This window comes from Sus scrofa, chromosome 8 (genome assembly GCF_054392235.1).
Source record: "Sus scrofa isolate SSC_HxYL_T2T_F1_AM1 chromosome 8, Sscrofa_HxYL_maternal_Yorkshire_Landrace_v2.0, whole genome shotgun sequence".
Lineage (NCBI taxonomy): Eukaryota > Metazoa > Chordata > Mammalia > Artiodactyla > Suidae > Sus > Sus scrofa.
Window position 1 is genome coordinate 107,705,220 of NC_139390.1, and position 22,243 is coordinate 107,727,462.

Consider the following 22,243-nt stretch of genomic DNA (forward strand, 5'->3'; position numbering starts at 1 on the left):
ATCAATAACAGCAAAGTGTGTTTGATTACCTCATAATGTTTAGTTTCTGCCATTTCTTTCTTCCTAATGAAGGAAACCTCAATGAATTACACTTCCCTCTTGATAATTACCTCACAGGTGTACATGAAAATCTTCACAAGATTTTCTTCCTCTCTTCCCTCCATCTTATCTTGCACTGAGATTTGATAATTCACAGACTTCTCAAAATACCTCCATTTCCTCCCTATCACCAATGGAGATCACGTTCAAATTCCCATTCACGGGCCTTATTTCCTAATACATTTCCATTGTTGTCTCTGCTTACACATCTAAATCTACTCAAGCTGTCTTCTGCACAATTCCCCACACCAGACCTCAATCCTCCAATATTTTAAAAACATGTTATCTCTACATCCACTTGCCAATTAACTACACATTTCTTTTGGCCGCACCTGCAGCATATGGAAGTTCCCTGGCCAGGTATCGAATCCAAGACATAGCTGTGACCTATTCTTCAGCTGTGGCAACGCCGGATCCTTAACCCACTGCACCTGGCCAGTGATCAAACCCATGCTGCTGCAGAGACAAAGCCAGATTCTTAACCCACAGTGCTACTGTAGGAACACCTAACTTCACATTTATTGAGCATGCTATGTACCAGATTAATTAATGACATAGTAAAGGTACTTTCAAACAACCATCCACCCTTCATTTCTTCATTCAGCAAACATTTCCTATGTATACTACACGGCAGATATGATACTGGGGATACAAAGTAGATAAAAGCTGACACAGTCTTTGGCCTCACAAAGCTTATGACTTAATAAAGAGAAGTATTAGTTTATTATCATTATGCAGTTATTTAGTGATTGTTTAAGATTAATACAATGAAAGAACAACTAAGAGTGCTAGGAGAACCTATAATGCAGGATCTAATTTAGACAAATCAAAGCACACTTCTCCAAGAAATAATGCTTAAATTCATAGCTAAAGGAAGAGTAAAATCAACTACATGAAAAGGGGAAAAAAAGACAATTTTCAACAAAGTGAAGAGCATGTACAGAGATCCTTGACAGAAGAAGGCATTGTGCATCTAAGGATAAAAGTACAGAGTGGTGGAAGACAAGAAAGAGCTACAAAAGAAAGGTCAAGACCACCCAGGGCAGTGGAGATGTATCAAGCTCCTGGTCTTTAATCTGACAGTGATTGCAGACAGGTTAATGGTGAAAAGCAGGATCATGGTTTTTATCTTAAAAGATCATTCTGTCTGGAGAGTGGAAAAGGAATTGGAAGGGAGCAGCTAGTGTAGCAGTCCAGGTGAAAGAGGACTGTGTCTAAGAGTAAGGCTGAAGCAGTGGGGACAGACTGCAGAAGTGGAATATGGGAAACATTTAGGTATTAGACAGAAGTTGGTGGTGGACTGGACAACATGTGATATAAGAGACAAGTATCATTGATGGATCCTAGATTTCTGAATTTTATGATGGGAAAAACTAACACAGGTCATTTGTTTTGTTGGAGGAAATACGAGTTCTTGAGGTCAGTCTTAAAGTACCTTTGAAAAATCCAAAAGAAGAGGTATTTTACAGTGCTATATTCAACGTGTGGAGCACATATTGAGAAAACAATCCCATTTTCAACTGCATCAAATATTATAAAATACCTAGGAATAACCAAGGGGATGAAAGACCTATGCTCTGAAACCTGTAAGACACTGATGAAAAAAATTAAAACAACACAAAGATGGCCATCATTAATAAGTCCACAAATAACAAATGCTAGAGGGGGTGTGGAGAAAAGGGCACTCTCCTGCACTGTTGGTGGGAATGTAAGCTGGTACAACCACTATGGAGAACAGTATGGAGGTACCTTAGAAAACTATACATAAAACTACCATATGACCTAGCAATCCTACTCTTGGGCATATATCCGGACAAAATTTTCCTTGAAAAAGATATATGCACCTACATGTTCATTGCAGCTCTATTCACAATAGCCAAGACATGGAAAGAACCTAAATGCCCATCAACACATGATTGGATTAGGAAGATGTGGTATATACACACAATGGAATACTACTCAGCCATAAAAAAGAACAAAATAATGCCATTAGCAGCAACATGGAAGGAACTAGAGACTCTCACATTGAGTGAAGTAAGTCAGAAAGAGAAAGACATATACCATATGATATCACATATCTGGAATCTAATATATGGCACAAATGAACCTTTTCACAGAAAAGAAAATCATGCACTTGGAGAATAGACTTGTGGTTGCCAAGGGGGAGGGGGAGGGAGTGGGATGGATTGGGAACTTGGAGTTAATAGATGCAGACCATTGCCTTTGGAATGGATTAGCAATGAGATACTGCTGTGTAGCAATGGGAATTATGTCTAGCCACTTACGATGGAGAATGATAATGTAAGAAAAAGAATGTATGCTTGGAGTTCCCATCGTGGTGCAGTGGTTAACAAATCTGACCAGGGACCATGGGGTTTCGGGTTCCATCCCTATCCCTGGCCTTGCTCAGTAGGTTGAGGATCTGGTGCCGCCATGGGCTGTGGTGTGGGTCACAGATGTGGCTCAGATCCCAAGTTGCTGTGGCTCTGGCATGGGCCAGCAGCTACAGTTCTGATTAGACCCCCAGCCTGGGAGCCTCCATGTGCCACGGGTGCAGTCCTAAAAAGACAAAAAAAAAAAAAAAAAAAAAAAAAAAAAAGACTGTATACTTGTATGTGTAACTGCGTCACCATGCTGTACAGTATACAGCATGGTGACCCAGAATACTGTAAACTAGCTGTAATGAAAAAAAAATAAAAACCATTAATATAAAGCAAAAAAAAAAAAAAAAAAACCAGAAATAAATGAAAAGATATACTCTGCTCATGGATTGGAAGAATTAATAGTTAAAATGCCCATATTACCTGAAACATAGATTCAACGCAATGCCTAACAAATACCAATGACATTTTTCACAGAACTAGAACTAGTAATCCTAAAATATGTATAAAACCACAAAAGTCCCCAAATAGCCAAAGTAATCTTGAGAAAGAAGAACAGAGCTGGAGGTAGCACAAACTATACTGAAAGCTACAGTAATCAAAACAATATGGTACTGACACAAAAACAGTTCCATAAATCAATGGAACAGAATAAAGAACGCAGAAATAAATCCACATCTATCTGGGCAATTAATCAACGACATATATAAGGGGGAAAAAAAGACAGACTCTCTAATAAATGGTGCTGGGAAAAACTGGACAGCTACAAGCAAAAGAATCAAACTAGATCTCTTTCTTACACCATGTACAAAATAAACTCAAAATGGATTAAAGACTTAAATATAAGACCTGAAACCATAAAAATCCTAGAAGAAAGTACACACATAAACTCTTTGAATTTGGTCTTAGCAATATTTTTTTGGACCTGTCTCTCTTTTTTTTTTTTTTTTTAATCTTTTCCAGGGCCACTCCCACGGCATATGGAGGTTCCCAGGCTAGGGGTCCAATTGGAGCTGTAGCCGCTGGCCTACACCAGAGCCACAGCAACAAGGGATCCAAAGTGCCTGTGACCTACACCACAGCTCACGGCAACACCAGATCCTTAACTCACTGAGCAAGGCCAGGGAGCGAACCCACAACCTCATGGTTCCTAGTTGGATTCGTTAACCACTGCACCACGATGGGAACTCCCTTTGGATCTCTTAAGGCAAGGGCAACAGAAGCAAAAATAAAAAAAATGAATCTACATCAAACTAAAAGGCTCTTGCACAGTGAAGGAAACTATCAAAACAAAAAGGCAGCCTACTAAATGAGAGAAGACTTCTGCAAATGATATATCTGATAAGGGATTAATATCCAAAATATATAGAGAACTTTTATACATATAAAATGGATATAGTAAAATGGAATATTATTCAGCCATAAAAAGAATGAAATCTTGCCATTTGCAAAAACACGGATGGATCTAGAGGATATTATAAGTGAAGTAAGTCAGAAAAAGACAAATATATGGTTTCGCTTATATGTGGAATCCAAAAAACAAAACAAATAGAAACAGACAAATGGATACAAAGAACAAAGGGATGGTTGCTAGCTGGGAGAAGAGTGGAGGGGGTTGGGCAAAACAGGTGAAAGGAATTAAGAGGTACAAACTTCCGATTAAAAAGTAAGTCACAGAGAAGTACAGTATAATGAATATAGTCAATAATACTATATTAATTTTGTATGGTGATAGATGGTTACTAGACTTATCATGGTAATCATTTAATGTATTTAAAAGTGGGGATGGTTCAACATACACAAATCAATCAACATCATATACCACATTAACAAAAGTCAAAAACCATATGATCACCTCAACAGGTGCAGTAAAAGTGGGGAATTCCCATTGTTGTGCAGTGTAATCAAACCCAACTAGTATCCACTGGATGTAGTTCAATCTCAGGCTCCCAGACCTCAATCAGGGATATGGCGTTGCTGTGAGCTGTGGTGTAGGTGGCAAAAAAGGCTCGGATCCTGCATTTCTATGGCTGTGGTGTAGGCTGTGGTGTAGGGCAGCAGCTGCAGCTCTGATTGGACCCCTAGTCTGAAACTTCCACATGCCACCAATGCAGCCCTAAAAAGAAAAAAAAAAAAAAAAAAAGGGAATCACAATGACATACACCTGAAACTAACAAAATATTGTTCATCAACTATATTCCAATTTAAAAAAAATGTAGTCCACAAACTATTTGTTACTGTTCATGATGAGGTAAGAACAAAAAAATGATATGCATTTAGAAGCTTTTATCGCATTTTGACAAAGTAATTCTACATATGTTGAATCTAATAAAAATCTCTAACTTATCTGCCAGTAATTTACTTCTATTTTATTTTACAACAGTGTTACTGTGCCACGTCATTAATTTCAAAATCTTTCCTACAGAGTTTGAAACGCATTGGTCTAGAAGACAATTGAATCGACTCAGAAACAATATAAATTACACATACAAATCTGGAAAATAAGGGTATAAATGGGAAACTCTGGGAAGTGGATGAACTTGCTGAAGAAAGTTCATATAGAGAAAAAGAGGGTTTAGGACTAAGGATTAAGAAGCTTCTACTTTGGACAGTTAGGTAGATAAGGGTGAGCCTGCAAAACAAACTGATTAAGTACCAACCAAAGAAGGGGAAAACTCTGGGAAAGTGATGATACATAAGTCAAGAAGAAAACTGTTTAAAGAAGGTAGAAATGGCTGACAGACAATACCAAAAGCTGCTGAGGGGTCAAATAATGAAATACCATCCATTGGATTTATCCACATGGAGATAATCAGCCACCAGGGCAGGTGCCATTTTGATGGAATAATAGGGTGGATGTCAAATAGGAAGAGGCTGAGGAGTGAGAGAAGAGCAGCAGCTGTGGCTCCGACTGGACCCCCTAGCCTGGGAACCTCCATATGCCCAGAGTTCGGCCATAAAAAGCAAAAAAAAAAAGAAAGAAAGAAAAAGAGATTGTGCAAGACAGCAAGACCCAACTAGTTGCCCTCTGATCCCCAAAAGAGACTGAAAACGCAATGTTAACTTGAAGATAGTCTTTAGGGTCTGCAATAGAGAAATAAAAATCTTGCCGCTAGGTTAATCTGAACCATTTTTAAAAACCACAAAACATCAAGACTGTTAGAAGCTTTACCAACTAAATGCGTTTCGGTTAAATCCGTTCTCTCAAGTCAAGGTTGCCCTGATCTAAAGCAATGGCTTTAGAGTCAAATACTTCTGGCCTCAAATAAACCTTTGTTATTTATTTAGTAGGCTGTGTAACCTGGGGCGGTCACGTTAACTTTTCTTCCTCTGTAAAATGGGCAGAACACAATACCATCTCCCAAGGCTCTGAGAAGAGTAAATGAGACACGTAAGTGAAATGCGCAACCTACTGCTAACGCCAGTGTACAATTAACAGCTGTTATTAAATACCAGAACTGGTGTAACAGGGGAAAAGCCACTTATCAATCTTAAAGGCACATCGACCTCTCTCTCAAGAAGGACGGGTCCACATGGTCACCGAACTGGGTGACTGTATACAAAGCTCGCTTGATATGAGCGATTTTACACTTACATATGCCGTTAATCTTAAACAAGCCTAGGCTGTTTCAAGTGAAACTTAGAAATTCAAAAAATGCAGCTTGACTTGCCCATGGTTAAGTCATTTCTGCCTCACGTTTCCAATGCAGGCGCAGCTTCAGGTGTTTTAGGACTTCTGTGCCGCGCTCATATCGCTGCCTCGACCAACTTTTTAAAAACCTCTTCCCCTCAAGGTAGAACCGCTAGGTTTTCGTCCTCTCAGGCAGCACCCCCTCGGCCTCGGACCTCCCTCTCAGAACTCTTTACCCTTTTCTAGGAAGTTGATCACCACCAAAGTCCCGGCCGCCACGGCTGAAGCTGTGGCCCCCTCAGGAAAGGAAGCAGCGGAGGCCGAGGGCGAACTATTCTCGGTGCTTTGGTTCAGGCGTTTTCTGTTCTTCTTGGAAGACATTATCTCAAGGCTGCCTGAGAGAAGCAGCGGTGAAGCCGGCTCAACGTGCGCGCTTCACTGAGAGAAAAACTTCCGGGGCAGAAGCCAGCGAGGCTCTGTTCCGCGCCGTAATCCCCGGAGTGGAGCGCAGGCGGAGCGGGAGAACCGAGGATCCTTCGTTGAAGAGGTTCTGACTTCTGCCAAGGAGTAGGTGGACAGAACTGTCCTTTAGATTGTAAATTCCTGAAAAACAGGAATTTTTCTTATCTCCACCGCATTTTCCATCCCTGAACAAACGTCCCTTTAATATTAAAATGGGTGGGGGTAACTCCGGGAGGGTGGAAAGCTGTGGGAGTTTCTCCCCGCTTGGCGGGAGCCAGGCAAACTTCTGAGAGGAGTCAGTCAACAGGACTGCCGTTTCCTCTACCTAGAGCTGCAAAGCGGTAATGCCTGCTCAACCCTGAGATAGGGTGGGTGGTACTCTTCTAAAACTTACGGTAGCATTCTTCGTTCTAAGGCAAACCCGCTGGGTAATTTGGAAGCTGAGGCTTGAGGCCACGAGAGCCTGCGTGGAAATGCCGCCGCTGCGGAGCGGGCGCTGCTGGTTCACTGGGCTGGCTCGGGTGCGCCACGCAATGCTTTATGCAGGGCTCCGTGGGGCCTCGAGTTTCCTGGGTTGCTCTCGGGACCCCCCTTCCGTAGCTGGCGAGCTGAGGGGTGAGCTGGACAGATTCGGGGGCGTCTCGGTGAAACTAGACGCTCTGGACCGCCTGGACACCGTCGCCTTCCAGAGAGCTTTGCAGGGCAAGTGCGCTTGGATCAAGGCTCCCCGGGCTCCCGACCTTTCTAACCAAGTAACTGCGGTTCCCACTCCCGAGTCGCTCTGGAGGGAAGGAGAGAGGGCGTGTGTGACCCGCACCCGTTTTCTGCCTTTCGTTCTCGTGCCCTTGGCTGGGAGGTTTCCGAGGCTGTTGGGTGAAATGGTGACGAGCTCAAACTTTAGGTCTGCAGCCCTACTTTCTGGTCCTCTTTCTAGTGTGTGATCTTGGGCAAGTTTTGTAAATCACCTTTTTTTCATCTGTAAAACCAGGTAACAGGAACTCATGGGATTGTTAAGGGGTAAGTTGGACAATGCTTATTAAGTGCTTAGCGTTATATCTGCCGCGTACTTACTGCTCCGCGTTTGTTAATATTATTTCATAATTATTTACTGCCGTTTACTGAGACTTGGTTCTGCCCGGCACTTTGCCCAAGGCAAAACAAACAAAAAACAAAAAACACCCTATCGCGTTTTCTGATACAGGTGGTGGACCGTAAGTGGGCCGAAGAGGCTCCGAGTGGTCGTATTTGTTCACAAGTGGGGTCAGGAGCTCTGGTGCCCAGAACTAGAGAGTTTCTTCTACTTAGAAAGCAACACTCCCTTTATAATTAGCGGGGGAGATTGGTGAATGGTTTCAGTCTTCAGGAACAAAGCTCACCATTCTCTTTATTCTCTTTGAACCTTGAATTCAATGATTAAAAAAAAGAAAGCTTGTGAAGAGGAACCTTCACTTTGAGAGCCCTCGATTTGGTGGAGCAACCTGTTTTTCAAACTGCCCTTGAGGGTCTTCATAATCAAATTGAAAGCAGAGAAAGGATATTTAGCCATGGAAAAATATCCTCTCACACTAAGAGGAAACTTCAAATAATCTTTATTCTGTGCAGCATATGGCAAGTGAGCATCTATGGTAATAGAGTAGAGCTAGTTAGTTTAATCTTTAAGCATCCTCATTTCCAAGCTACTTATCTCTTCACCTGTTTTCTCTCCTACTTGGGATAGTTGCTAACTCCAGCAGATCAAATCGGTGTTCATCCTCTAATGTGTGTCATATGTGTGGGTAGACACAGGTGTTTATTGCACACACTTGTTACTCGTAAGTGGCCAAACAAGTGATCAAAGCACTATCTCAGGAAGGTAAAGCAGAAAGTGGGTTGGGTTTGGAGTCCCACACCCAAGTTTCAAGTCCCAGATTCTGCCACACAGCTAGCCAGCCATTAGGCAAATCACCACTGAAAATATTTTTATCTTAGGTTGCTTATGTGAATAATGCTAGCTCTAATTACTTTACTGGATAGATGTGATCAGAGATAAATTACATGAAACTAATTTATAAACTTTGAAGTACCATATGCTTTTTGTAACTTTTTAATGCAATTGCACTAAGTGCTAGACACTTTTTAAAACTTCATGAATACAGATTCATTTAATTCTCATAACAACTTGTGTGGTATGTACTATTATCCTCATTTCAGGGATGATGGTACTGAGACAGATTAACTTCCTCTGGCTCTAGAATGTGTTCTTACAGCACCGTTAAGTGCCATTGCTAGTTGTCATTGAGTCAAACAAAACCTAATCGTATTGCCTATAAAAATAAACTAAAATAACCTGAGAAGAAAGCCCATTAAATCCAAATCTATTCGAGTAAATTGGACTGATTGTATATAATGTATTAGCAAGAGTTGTTAAGTACCTTTACACATGAAGTCTGTTGCTTTATTGTTCCTGTTATTGATAACTGTAAAGTTAGATGAATGAACAGGTAATATGTTGTTGAGCTTCATATATATCTGCATAAGTGAGGAAATAACCTTGGTTCTACTCCTTGCTATGTCACTCATTAGCTGTGTGGCTTTAAACAAACCCAGTCATTAATAAATATGAATTGAGCCCCAGTGTGTAATCTTATGTTAACCTTCAGGATTGCAAATACACAAAATATTAATTAGGATTAGAAATAGATAACAAGAGATATCATTAGGAAATGTATAATAAGCTCTAGTAAATCTAGAGCAGAATCCTTAGGTTCTCTGTGGAGAGCATGTAAGGAAAGCTTATCAAAGAAGTGAGGGATAGAGAAGGAAAAAGTATTAGAAGTTTATCAGAGAAAGAAAATGAATTAAAAGAATGATTCTGAGACTTGAAGCATTGGTGCCAGAAATATGCCTATAAATAAAATGAGGTTGGGGTGGAGTGTGTAGGAGTCAGTCTTGAACATAGGCATGAAGTTTGCAATGGCAGCCTTCAAGAAATGTCTGAGGGCAGCTGGAGAGCAGAAAAAATCAGTGTTCAGTGAAGTCAGGATTGGGCAAACATCCTTGAATAGTTGTTAACTGAAGAAGTGGGAGTGGATGGAGTCAATCAGTGTAAAGTTAAAAAACAGTAAAAAAGTGACTGTAGGTTCAGAACTTCAGGTTTTTTGATTGTCATGATTGGGAAGGAGGACATAGCAACTCTCTGGAATAATAGAGATACTCTGTAATCATGAGTGTGGGTCGCAGAGGTGTATGCATATGTCAAAACTCATCAGATGTTCGCTTAAGACTTGTCCATTTCACTTTATGTAATTCTATGTCAATTTTAAAACAGATTTGATCAGAGAAAGATCCAGGTGAGAAGGATCTGAGGAGATGCCATAGGCCCAAATTAAGAAATCTGTTAAATTAAGGCTCCCAACTTGTCTGTCACTGTGTTAGGCACACCGACTTGTCAGGTAGAGAAACATGGTCCTTAACGGGGAAGGTGCTTACTGCAGAGGATGTAAAAGACAAGAGAAAGGAATCTAATAAGTAAATAATCAAATCTTTCCCCATCTCTCTACACATACTTTTTAGGGTTATTGTTAAGATTAAGTGAGATGGTAGATAGAGACAGTGGTCTGACAAGTTTTTCTAAAACTGTGAAGTATTCATTTCTTCACCTATAAATTAGATGATAATACTTGCCCTTTTTTATTGTGATAATTTAATGAACTAGTGTATCTAAAATGCCTGGAATTTAGTAAGGGTCAGATAAATACTGGCATCCTTTTTCCCTGGCTCAATCTTAATTGACAGAGTAAGAGAATTTAAAGTCAAAGACAGAAAGTCTGCTTCATGTTCATCATGGTATTATTTATGATAAATAAAAATTAGGAACAGTCTAAATATCCAAGGGTAGGAGGTTGGTTAAATTATGGTATATCTATATAAGGAATATTATGCAGTCATAAAAATGTTCATTAAGAATTTTAATGACAGCAAAATGTTTACAATATAATATGTAAACTAAATACAATATGATTTATTTGGACTTATTTCAATTCCAAAATTATATTTATGGAAAAACATCAAAATTTTAAATTTTATTACTGTGTCCTAATGTGAAATTTTGACTTATTCATTATACTTTACTTTCAAAATTTTCTTGAACTACCATACATTGTTTAAAAACAAAGGTATATTTTTAACCATCTTGAAATATATAAAAGAAAATAAATGTGTATGCATACACACACGCATGCATATATGTGAATGACAGGACTTTTAAAAGAAAAATAAAGAGACGCACGTAAGTTATTTGTAAAGATTAAAACTAAGATTATTAAAAGGAACAGCATTGAACTGGTATTTTATTTAAATCCGTTTGTTCATTCTACAGTTAGTACCAATTATGTGCCAAGTATTGTGTCAGATGATGTGAATATGAAGATCATCAGTATATTAACTTTATTTTCAAGGAATTCAGTCTGGTGGAGAAACAAATGAACAAAATACTAAATATTATAAAACATGGGGGATATCCCCAGCCCCAAAAGAGTTAATTAATAAGGGAAATGGAGCTTAAAGATGGCTTCCTAGAGGAGGAAGATAAGTCTTAATTTAATCTCCTCTCACTGGAAAATATTTACAGATGTTTATCTTCTGTGTTTTAGCTGCAATACAGAAATGGAGATCGGAAGGTAGGGTAGCGGTATGGCTGCACATTCCCATCTTCCAAAGCCGATTTATTGCCCCTGCCGCTTCCCTGGGCTTCTGCTTTCACCACGCAGAATCAGATTCATCTACCCTGACCCTGTGGCTGGGAAAAGGGCCCAGCAGGTTACCAGGATATGCTACACATCAAGTGGGAGTTGCAGGTCAGTTCAAACTAATGATAAACAGAAATAACTTAGAGATTCACCCAATTTCTTTTTACAGCTGAGTGATGTTACATAGAATGAACAATTTGATTAAATTATTCTTCTCCTGGGAACTCTAACACAGTATTTTTTGCTTGTTTGTTTGTTTGTTTGCCTTTTTCTAGGGCTGCTCCTGTGGCATATGGAGATTCCTAGGCTAGGGGTCGAATCGGAGCTGCAGCCGCTGGCCTACACCAGAGCCACAGCAACCGAAGGATCCGAGGCACGTCTGCGACCTATACCACAGCTCACAGCAACGCCGGATCCTTAACCCACTGAGCAAGGCCAGGGATCGAACGTGCGTCCACATGGTTTCTAGTCGGATTCGTTAACCACTGAGCCCCGACGGGAACTCCTAACACAGTATTTTCAAATAGATGAAGTTTGCATTATGAGTCAGCAGAGGGAATCACAGAGAACAAGCAAGTTTAGTGTTCAGTTTTCCAAAAGATATGTTTGAATATGTTTTACACAGATATGTGAACTTAACTACTGAAATAGTAACACCGATTTGGAATCAGGGAATAGATTCATTTCATTACGGTAAAACATGTTAGTCCTAATTATATGAATTAATAAAAGAACTTTTAATGTAAAGCAAACCAGTTTTTCAGTGATTTGAACATCACTTGTTAGACATTTACATTAAGTCATTGTGCCAAACAGTTGTTTAAAATAGCTTAATTTAAATATAGAATTTTTGAGAACACCGATTAGTTTCAGAGACATAGTCTTGAGAGAAGATTTGCTTTACGTTAAGATAGGAGATATCAATTTGTAGAGTGCATCAAAATCACCTGGAGGGCTTGTTAAAGCAAATTGGTGAGCCCCAGCCCCAAGAGTTTCTTATTCAGATGGTCTGGAATGGGGCTCAAGAATTGCATTTCTAACAAGTTCTCTGCTACTACAGCTTGTCCTAGGACTACTGTTTGAGAACCAGGTTAAGCAAATACCTAGATTTCCAGAAAAACAAAAAATGGGAAAGAATCTTTATGATTTTAAATAACTTAGAGCAGTAATATGTATTAATTAGTAATTTAATAATAACACTATTATTTGCCTTTGTGTAATTTACAAGAGTTTTAAAAGGTAGTTTGCATCTTTGAAATCTTTTAAAGAAGTTGTTCAGGAGTTCCCGTTGTGGAGCAGCAGAAACAAATCCAACTAGGAACCATGAAGTTGCAGGTTCGATCCCTGGCCTCACTCAGTGGGTTAAGGATCTGGCGTTGCTGTGAGCTGCGGTGCAGGTCGCAAATGTGGCCCAGATCTGGCATTGCTGTGGCTCTGGCGTAGGCTGGCAGCAACAGCTCCGATTAGATCCCTAGCCTGGGACTCTCCATATGCCATGGGTGCAGCCCTAAAAAAGACAGAAAAAAAAAAAAAAAAAAAGTTGTTCAGGGATTAGAAAACATTGTTTTCCATTGTTTTCTTTGTGGGCTTACTCCCCTATAGCAAGTAGAGGCATTTGGGAAACTTTCCATTCAGCTCTACCTCAGAAGGCAACTTGATAATTTGATGACAGCCTCCCACTTCATTGGAAAGTCATCCAAATAATTATCAATTCATTGGTATAGACTTTGAAATTTGAGTTCCACATTATTACTACAGAATTAGTAATATATGCATAAAGAGTGTCCTATGTAGGACTAGGGCTTGTTTTTATAACTAAATACTGTATTTTATTTTATTTTTTATTTTTTGTCTTTTTTAGGGCCACACCTGTGGCACATGGTAGTTCCCAGGCTAGGGGTTGAATTGGAGCTATAGCTTCAGGCCTCCACCACAGCCACAGCAACTCGAGATCCTAGCCGCGTCTGTGACCTACACACAACTCACGTCAATACCGATCCTTAGCCCAGTGAGCGAGGCCAGGAATCGAACCAACAATCTCATGGATACTAGACGGGTTTGTTAACCACTGAGCCACTAGGGGAACTCCTAAGTACTGTATTTTATATTACAGTTAAGATATACCATAGGAGTTCAGGGAATGAGAGATCTGAAACTATGACCAGAGTCTTGAAGAGTAACTAAGATTTGAAGTGGCTGTTGGACTGGGAAGATAATGTAAGAAATTGTTCTAGAAAGTTTCAGGAGTTTTTTTAGGTAAAGAAAAAATAGTTGACATTTGTTGTTATTAGGAACAGAAGGTAGGTGTGGCTGGTGAAGTAAGTCGGAACATTATACCCCACATCATGCCACTTTGGCATATCGATTATTTTGACCTGAAGACAACGGGAAACAGCAAATGCAGGAAAGGCTCTCTGCTTCCCTGTTTCTACCTAAAAGCGGGGCATAAATTTGTTGTACCATGAAGAGGAGAACATTCTTTACCACTGGAGATGGGGAGTTGACACTGAGATGAGTCTGTACAAACTTTTTTAAAACAATCATATGGAGTTCCTGTCGTGGCTCAGCGGAAATGAATCTGGCTAGCATCCATGACGACACAGGTTCAATCCCTGGCCTCGCTCAGTGGGTTAAGGATCCGTCATCGCCATGAGCTGTGGTGTAGGTCGCAGATCCAGCACTGGTCCCACATTGCTGTGGCTGTGGTGTCGGCCAGCAACTACAGCTCCGATTTGACCCCTAGCCTGGGAACCTCCATGTGCCTTGGGTGTGCCCCTAAAAATACCCCCTCCAAATTAATAAATAAATAAAACAACCCTTATATTCTATTTTTTTCCCCATATATCTCTTTTTCTTTTGTCCTTTCTCCACAATTTATCCCTCCTTGTTAAAGTGATACATAAGCCCCTAACTACTTTAGGAGGATTTTCACTTCTTTCTATGGAGCCCTCCACCCCTACACTGGACCACGTGAAAACGTTAACATCAAATAAAATTTATATACAGTTTATCCATTAATGTGTTTTTTGTCATTTCAACTCACAGGTCTCAGACAGAACCTAAATGGATAGAGGAAAAAAATATTTCCTCCCTTACATGGGAATATAGTGGCTTGCTTTCTGTTCTTCAAACAGCAAGCATTTATCTCTCTCAGAGCCTTTAAACTATTGGCTCCTCCTCCTCAGTGCCCTTCCCCAGAGCTTTATTTATCTAGCTCTTTAGAGCTGAGGTTTTTACTCAAATATTTCCACCTCAGAAAAGTCCCTCACGGAGCTCCTATGGTGGCTCAATGGTTTACAAATCCAACTAGGAACCATGAGGTTGTGAGTTCAGTCCCTGGTCTTGCTCAGTGGGTTAAGGATCTGGCATTGCCATGAGCTGTGCTGTAGGTCGCAGACACAGCTCAGATCCCGCATTGCTGGGAACCTCCATATGCCGCAGGTACAGCCTAGAAAAGGTAAAAGACCAAAAAAAAAAAGGCCCCTAACCTTCCTGCTTAAAATAGGGTCTTCCCATATGCCAATCCCATCATCCTTTGGCCAGCTCTGTTTTTCTTTATAGCACTTACCACAATCTGAAATTAAATAATGTACTTAATTTCTCCCACAGTAATGTAAACTCCCTGAAGGCAATTGTTTGATTTGTCGACCACTTTATCCTCAGGCTAAACATAGTGTCTGGTATAAAGTAGGTGCTCAATAAATATCTCTTGAATGAATGCTGGGATAGATCTTCAAGTAGAATCAGCCTCTGAAAAGGCAAGTGTAGTGTTGTACAGTGAGAAGAATGCCCGCTTGGGATCCAGCCAGACGAGATGTCAGTTTTAGGGCTGTGTGAATTTGGGTGCTCAAAATTATACCACTCATAGGATTATGACGAGGAATAGCTGAGATAATGCAGAGAAGGCACTTAGTACAATACCTGTAATATTAGCCCTGATTTCTTTGGGTTTATTTAACTTTTATGGTGTGACCAGCAGGGGTCGCTCATATTGTGTTTAACAGTCGCTCATGTTTATACTGAATTAGGGAAAAGTTCAAATTGTTAAAATTTAGGAGTAGGTTTCCTTGGCATTTCCTTGGCATGCTATCCATTCTATCCCTTGTAAATTCTATTATAGTTTTTATTTTCTAATAGAAACCAACATTAATGTTAATTATATTTCACTTTGTGGTTTTCCTTCCTGCTTTGAAATACTAAAATGTGTTTTAATTTTAGAGAAAGTTATTTTTCCTTGTGTTGCACATATCTATTCCCTTCTAAATGTTGTCTCTACGTAGCATTCATCACCTCATTGTTCTATATCATTTATTTTTTATTTGCTTGTCGCCTCCTCAAACATACACCAGAATGTGAGCCACAAAAGGATAGGGAATTTCGTTTTGTTCACCACTAATGAGTAATAGGATCTCAGTTAATATACTATATATAAAACCTACATGTATTATATAAGGAGCTCAATTAATATTAAAAGAATGGCTGAATAAGTAAAAAAATATCTTTTGGACAATATCTTCCCGCATTACGTGGATACAAATATTTTTCTTTCATTTATTTATTTTCTTGATTTTGTAGGGCTACATCTGTGGCATATGGAAGTTCCCAGGCTGGGATTCGAATCGGAGCTCCAGCTGCCAGCCTTCATCACATCCACAGCAATGTCAGATCTGAGCCATGTCTGTGACCTATACCACGACTCATGGCAACGCCAGATTCTTAACCCACTGAGCAAGGCCAGGGATTGAACCATATCATGGATACTAGTCGGGTTTGTAACCCACTGAGCCACAATGGGAACTCCCACAAATATTTTTAAATTGTAGCATTTGAAGGAGCCCAATATAAATCATTAAAGTATCATTTATGCTTTTGACCCAGGATTACCCAAAGAGAAAAAAAAGTTTATTTTTGAGCCTCTAACATATAGTAAAATGCCTACTGGGCTGGGCAATGTAATGAATGAATAAATGAAAGAATAGGCTAGAACTTTAAAAATATAACATAAGTATTCCAAAGCAATATATTAGTAAGTTACAAAGTTGTGTGTTTAAAAAGTTAAAATGGTAAAGAAATTGAAGTGGCTTTAGGGAACTGAATATTAAGATATTTGAGATTAGGATCAACAGGGAGCACAACCTATGTTTTAAACACTGTGATTCAAGAAATAAAAATGAGAATGGAAAAATCATTTATTCAGTAAATATTTTTAAACACTTAAAATTAGACACTTAAGTACTAAAAAAGGATAAATTAATTAACTGTATCATCAGGAATAGATGTTCTGAAGAAGGAGATACAGGTGATTATCCTACAAGTTAGCACATGCTAGCACCATCATTGGTACACTTAAGTCATTAAAAGAACCTCTACAACTGAGCAACCAGCTTCTTGCTGTAGAGGTTTTACAACTCTTCACGGATGAGATGTTTATTTGAACTAGGCCTTCGAGGATGGGTAGGATTTTGATGACCAGCAATAATAGTGTAGGAGGAGTCTAAGGTGAATGAAATTCATGATTCTTAATTATCTTTTTTTTCCCCTTACAGGAGCTGTATTCGATGAAAATACTAAAAAAATACTGGTTGTACAAGATCGAAATAAAGTAAGTTGCCTCTGCTTTATAAATTGCATTCTAAATGTTTAGTTCTCTCTAGAGAAAAATGTAGAAATTTGGATATGCTTCAAGGATTACAGAAAGATATTTTAAAAGTCATTTTCTAAGCAGTTATAGATCATATGGATACTTAATCCAAAAAGCACTTACTCGGGCCTTGAAAATGTCAGAGTAACCTCAGCGATGCTCACTATCTATCATTTTTGACTACAGGAAAATTATAATTGGCTGTATTTAATTGGGAAGACAACTTTGTTTCTTACAGGCCATCAGGATATTCTTCTAGCATGGGAACCTCCATATGCCACAAGTTTGCCCCCCCCAAAAAAGATATTTTTCCATTCATTGAGCATTCATTAAACTCCTTCCTATTCTGATCTCAGTGCTGAGAATACAAAGATTAGTAAGACGGTATTCCTGATGTCCTGTGACTTATGCATTTGGGAAAGCAGTCGTACAACAGATGGGTAGCAATTAACTTTGCCTTTAAAAAGCCCCTAAAGATGTCTCTTTACAGGTAACATTTAAACAGGGTTTTGAACAATGAATTGGAGCTTCCAGGCAAAAGACAAAACAAGACAGGGTGGGGAAGTAGAAAAACAGACTGAGAAAATTAGAATTGTATATATAAAGGCACGGAATTCAGAAGGGCAGACATGATGTCTTAGTCCATTCCGCCTGCTCTAACAAAAATAACCATAGACAGGGTAGCTAAAGCAAAGAAACAAATGTTTATTTATCATAGTTCTGGAGGCTCTGAAGACCAACATGAAGGCACTGACAGATTTGGTGTCTGGTGATGTCCTACTTCCTGGTTTGTAGAGGTCCATCTCCCTGTGTCCTTTGGTAGAAAGGCCAAGGGAACTCTGAGATCCTTATATAAGAGCCCTACTCCCACTCCTAAGGCATTCACATGACATGATGACCTCCCAAAGGCCCCACTTCATAATATCATCACATTGGAGATTAGAATTCAACATAAAAACTGGTAGTGGCAGGGGGTGGATGGGGGAGCAACAGAAGTGGGGAACATTCAGCCCATTCTACATAGAGTAGAAATAATGTAAAAGTTCATTGTGGCCAGGAGTGCAGGGAGTGGCACAATTTTTTTTTTTCTAGTTTTTTCCTATAGAAGCGTGGTTGATTTACAGTATTTTGTTAGTTTCAGGTATATAGCAAAGGGATTGTTCTATGTATTTTTTTTCAGATTACTTCCCATTATAGGTTATTATAAGATACTGAGTGTAGTTCACTGTGCTCTTCAGTAGGTTCTTGTTGTTTATCTCTCTTCTGTAGCTATTTTGTATATGTTAATCTCATACCTCTAATTTATCCCTCCCCCTTTCCCCCATGTCTCTGAGTCTGTTTCTGTTTGTATATAGATTTATTTCTATTATTTTTTAGATTCCATATACAGATGGTATCTTAAAATATTTGTCTTTGTCTGACTTACCTCACTAATATTCTCTAGGTCCAACCATGTTGCTGCAAATGACAGTATTTCATTCTTTTTTGTGGCTAATATTCCATTGTGTGTGTGTGTACACATACCACATCTTCTTTATCCATTTATCTATTGATGGGCAAAAACTTGGCTATAATATTGAGGGGCATGTATCCTTTTGAATTAGTTTTCTCCAGATATAGGCCCAGGAGTAAGATTGCTGGATCACATGGCAACTCTGTTTTTACCTTTTTTAAGGAAGCTCCATACAGTTTTCCATAATGGCTGCACCAATTTACAGTCCCACAAACAATGTAGGAGGGTTCCCTTTTCTCCACACCCTCTTCAGCATTTGTTATTTATAGACTTTTTATTTTATTTTATTTTTTGTCTTTTTGCCTTTTCTAGGGCCGCTCCTGCGGCATATGGAGGTTCCCAGGCTAGGGGTCTAATCGGAGCTGTAGCCACTGGCCTACGCCACCACAGCAATGCAGAATCCAAGCTGTGTCTGCAACCTACACCACAGCTCATGGCAACACCGGATCCTTAACCCACTGAGCAAGGCCGGGGATCGAACCTGCAACCTCATGGTTCCTAGTCAGATCCATTAACCACTGTGCCAGACGGGAACTCCCTGTTATTTATAGACTTTTTAAAGATGGTTATTCTGATGAGTGAGGTGCTACCTCACTGTAGTTTTCATTTGCATTTCTCCAATAATTAGCATTGAAGAGCATCTTTTTATGTGCCTGTTGGCCATCTAAATGTCTTCTTTGGAAAAATATCTGTTCAGGTCTTGTGCCCACCATTTTTTAGGTGGGTTATTTGTTTTCTAATATTGAGTTATATGAGCTGCTTGAACATTTTTAACCCATTGTTAGTAACATTGTTGGCAGATATTTTCTCCTATGTTGTGGGTTGTCTTTTCATTTTGTTTATGATTTCCTTTGCTGTGCAAAAGGTTTTAAGTTTGATTAGGTCTCAGTTGGCCTATTTTTTTCTTTTATTTCTTTTGCCTTGGTAGGATGGTCTAAGAAAATATTGCTGTGATTTATGTCAGAGAATGTTTTGCATATGTTCTTCTAGGAGTTTTATGAGGTCATATCTTATATATTTAATCCTTTAAACCACTTTGAGTTGATTTTTGTATATGGTATGAAGCAGTGCTCTAATTTCACTGATTTACATTTACCTGTCCAGCTTTCCCAACACCACCTGTTGAAGAGATTGTCTTTTCTCTATTGAACATTCTTGCCTCCTTTTTCATAAATTAAGTGACCATACATATGGGTTTAATTCTGGGGTCTCTGTTTCTGTTCCATTGATCTATATTATGGGGTGTTTTTTGTTTGTTTGTTTTTGGTTTTTGGTTTTTTTTTTTTTTTTTTGCTTTTTGTTTTGTTTATGTCCACCCGGATAGCATATGGAAGTTCCCAGGCCAGGAATTGAATCTGAGCCACAGCTCCAACCTACGCTACAGCTTCGGCAACACTGGATCCTTTAACCCACTGTGCCAGGCTGCAGGTCAAACCTATGCCTCCGCGGCAATCCAAGCCTACTGCTAATTTTGGGGGTTTTTCTGTTGTTGTTCTTTTTTTTAATTATTATTTTAGGTAGTAGGCGTGGTGGTTTAAGATTTTTCTTGTTTCTTGAGGAAAGCCTGTATCACTGTGAACTTCCCAAGTACAGCTTTTGCTGCATCCCATAGATTTTTGTAAGGTTATGGTTTCTTTTTTTTTTTCTCAATATACCCCAATTTATTTAACTGATACCGTAACTGATGAATCCAGTGACATTATAGACAATGCCGCAATGAATGTTGTTATGCATATATACTTTTCATTAAGAAAATGGTAATTTAGGCATAACACACATAAAAAATGCAGAAATTATATGTGCATAGCTTGATAAGCCACAAAAAAATAAGTATACCAGGAAACACCTCCCAACTCAAGAAATAGAACTCTTCCAACAGCCCAAAACTCTCCATTGTGTCCATCTTAATCACCACCCTTTTTCCATTCCCCAGTCTTAAGCATTATTTTTATTTGAAGCTCATTATGTTGGAGCATTAGTTGTTCATAATCTTTTCGATATATGATTCCATTGCATGAGAATGTCATAATTTATTGATTTTTGTTAATGGACACTTGGGTTGTTTCCATTCTCATCTATCTATTAAGAAAAATATTGTTGGAGTTCCCATCGTGGCACAGTGGAAATGAATCTGACTAGGAACCATGAGGTTGTGGGCTCCATTCCTGACCTCATTTAGTGGGTTAAGGCTCTGGCATTGACATGAGCTATGGTGTAGGTTGCAGACACTGCTCAGATCTGGTATTGCTGTGGCTGTGGTGTAGGCCGGCAGCAATAGCTCTGATTCGCCCCCTATCTGGGAACCTCCATATGCCGCAGATGCTGCCCTAAAAAGATAAGAAAAAAGAAAAATATTGTTTATAAACATTCCTCTTACATGTCTTTTAGAGCAAAAATGTATCCATTTCTGGAGTATAAAAGTTGGAGTAAAGTTGCTATGTCATAGCATATTTTCAACTTCAATTTGCACTTTCAAAGTGGTTGTATCAGTTTCTATATATAAAAGAGCTCATTGTTTTATATTCTCTCCAATATTATATTTCAGTCATTTTAATTATTTTAAACTTTTGAAAAAAGTTTCTTTAACTTTTATTTATGTATTTTATTTTTTATAGTATGTTTTATTAAAGAATAATTGATTTACATTTTTGTGTTAATTTCTTCTATAGAGCAAAGTGATTCACTTAATATGTTTGTGTGTGTGTGTGTATTCTTATTCTTTTCCATTATAGTTTGTCACAGAATATTTAATAAACTTCCCTGTGCTATACAGTAGGACCCTGTTGTTTGTCCATCCCATTTACAAAATACCAGTTTGCCTCTGCTAATCCCATCATTGACCCATTGTTTTTAATAGCAAATTGTTTAGTCTCCATGTGTTCATTCTTTTCCCGTTTTTCTTTTGCAGTTAATTTCTACTTTAATACTGTTGTGGTTAGAAAAGATGCCCAAAATAATTTCTATTCTGTTAAATTTGTTGAGGCTTGTTTTGTGACCTAGTATGTGATCAGTCCTAGAGCGTGTTGTATGTGTCCTTGAGAAGACTATGTATTCTGGGTTCTTTTCCAATGTAGTATCTTGAAACTATCAATTAAGTCCAGCTGGTCTGTGTGTCCTTTAGGACCTCTGCTGCCTTATTGATGATCCGTCCATTGATGTCAATATAGTGTTAAAGTCTCCTACCATTATTGTATTCCTGTCAATTTCTCCCTTTATGTCTGTTACTTTTATATATTTAGGTGCTCATTTATTGGGTGCATATATGTTAATGAGTATAATATCCTATTCTTGTATTGATTCCTTTATCATTATATATTGTCCTTTGTCTTTATGAATTTTTTTAAGTTTATATTGTCTGATATGAATATCACTAGCCCCATTTTCTTGGTATTTCCTTTTGCATGAAATATCTTTTTCCATCCCCTCACTTTCAATCTTTGTGTGTATTTCACACTGAAGTGAGTTTCTTGTAGGCAGCATAATGTAGGTTCTTGTTTTTTAATCCAGTATGCCACTCTGTCTTTTGATTGGAGCATTTTAGTCCTTTGACATTTAAAGTAATTATTGATAGGTATGCACTTACTGCCGTTTTAAAACTTGCTTTCTGGTTGTTTTTGTAGTACTTCTTTGTTCAATTCTTGGTTTTGTTTTTCCTTTTGTGGTTTGATGGTTTTCCTTTATAGTATGCTTGAGATCCTTTCTTTTTTTCTTTTTTGTGAATCTGTTTTATGTTTTTGATTTGTGGTTACCCTCATTTTCAAGTATAGTTACTCATATCTATGTCTGCTT

The 22,243-nt window shown here is 38.7% G+C and overlaps 2 protein-coding genes across 60 annotated transcripts in view; one reads left to right on the forward strand and one right to left on the reverse strand.

The window, feature by feature from the left end:
- Positions 1-6,556, reverse strand: part of AFG2A (AFG2 AAA ATPase homolog A) — a 324,349-nt gene extending 317,793 nt beyond the window's left edge. For 5 of the 10 annotated variants that reach the window (XR_014811844.1, XM_084970683.1, XM_084970686.1 and 2 more), the window contains exon 1: positions 6,348-6,556. Coding sequence is in view for 9 of the 10 variants with exons in the window: in XM_084970683.1 (XP_084826809.1) it covers positions 6,348-6,492 (145 nt within the window). In the remaining variant the exon portion in view is untranslated. 10 annotated transcript variants of the gene reach the window in all.
- Positions 6,557-6,581: 25 nt separating this feature from the next.
- The window catches only part of NUDT6 (nudix hydrolase 6), a 68,943-nt gene continuing 53,281 nt past the window's right edge, over positions 6,582-22,243 (forward strand). For 24 of the 50 annotated variants that reach the window (XM_084973004.1, XM_084972992.1, XM_084972994.1 and 21 more), the window contains exons 1-3: positions 6,986-7,275; positions 11,205-11,408; positions 16,847-16,902. In XM_084973004.1, the coding sequence (XP_084829130.1) occupies positions 7,047-7,275; positions 11,205-11,408; positions 16,847-16,902 (489 nt within the window). In that variant the 5' untranslated portion in view covers positions 6,986-7,046. Of the gene's footprint in view, positions 6,679-6,985; positions 7,475-7,561; positions 7,591-11,204; positions 11,409-16,846; positions 16,903-22,243 lie in introns of those variants that run through there. The other 26 variants (XM_084973021.1, XM_084973038.1, XM_084973033.1 and 23 more) reach the window with 4 other exon arrangements.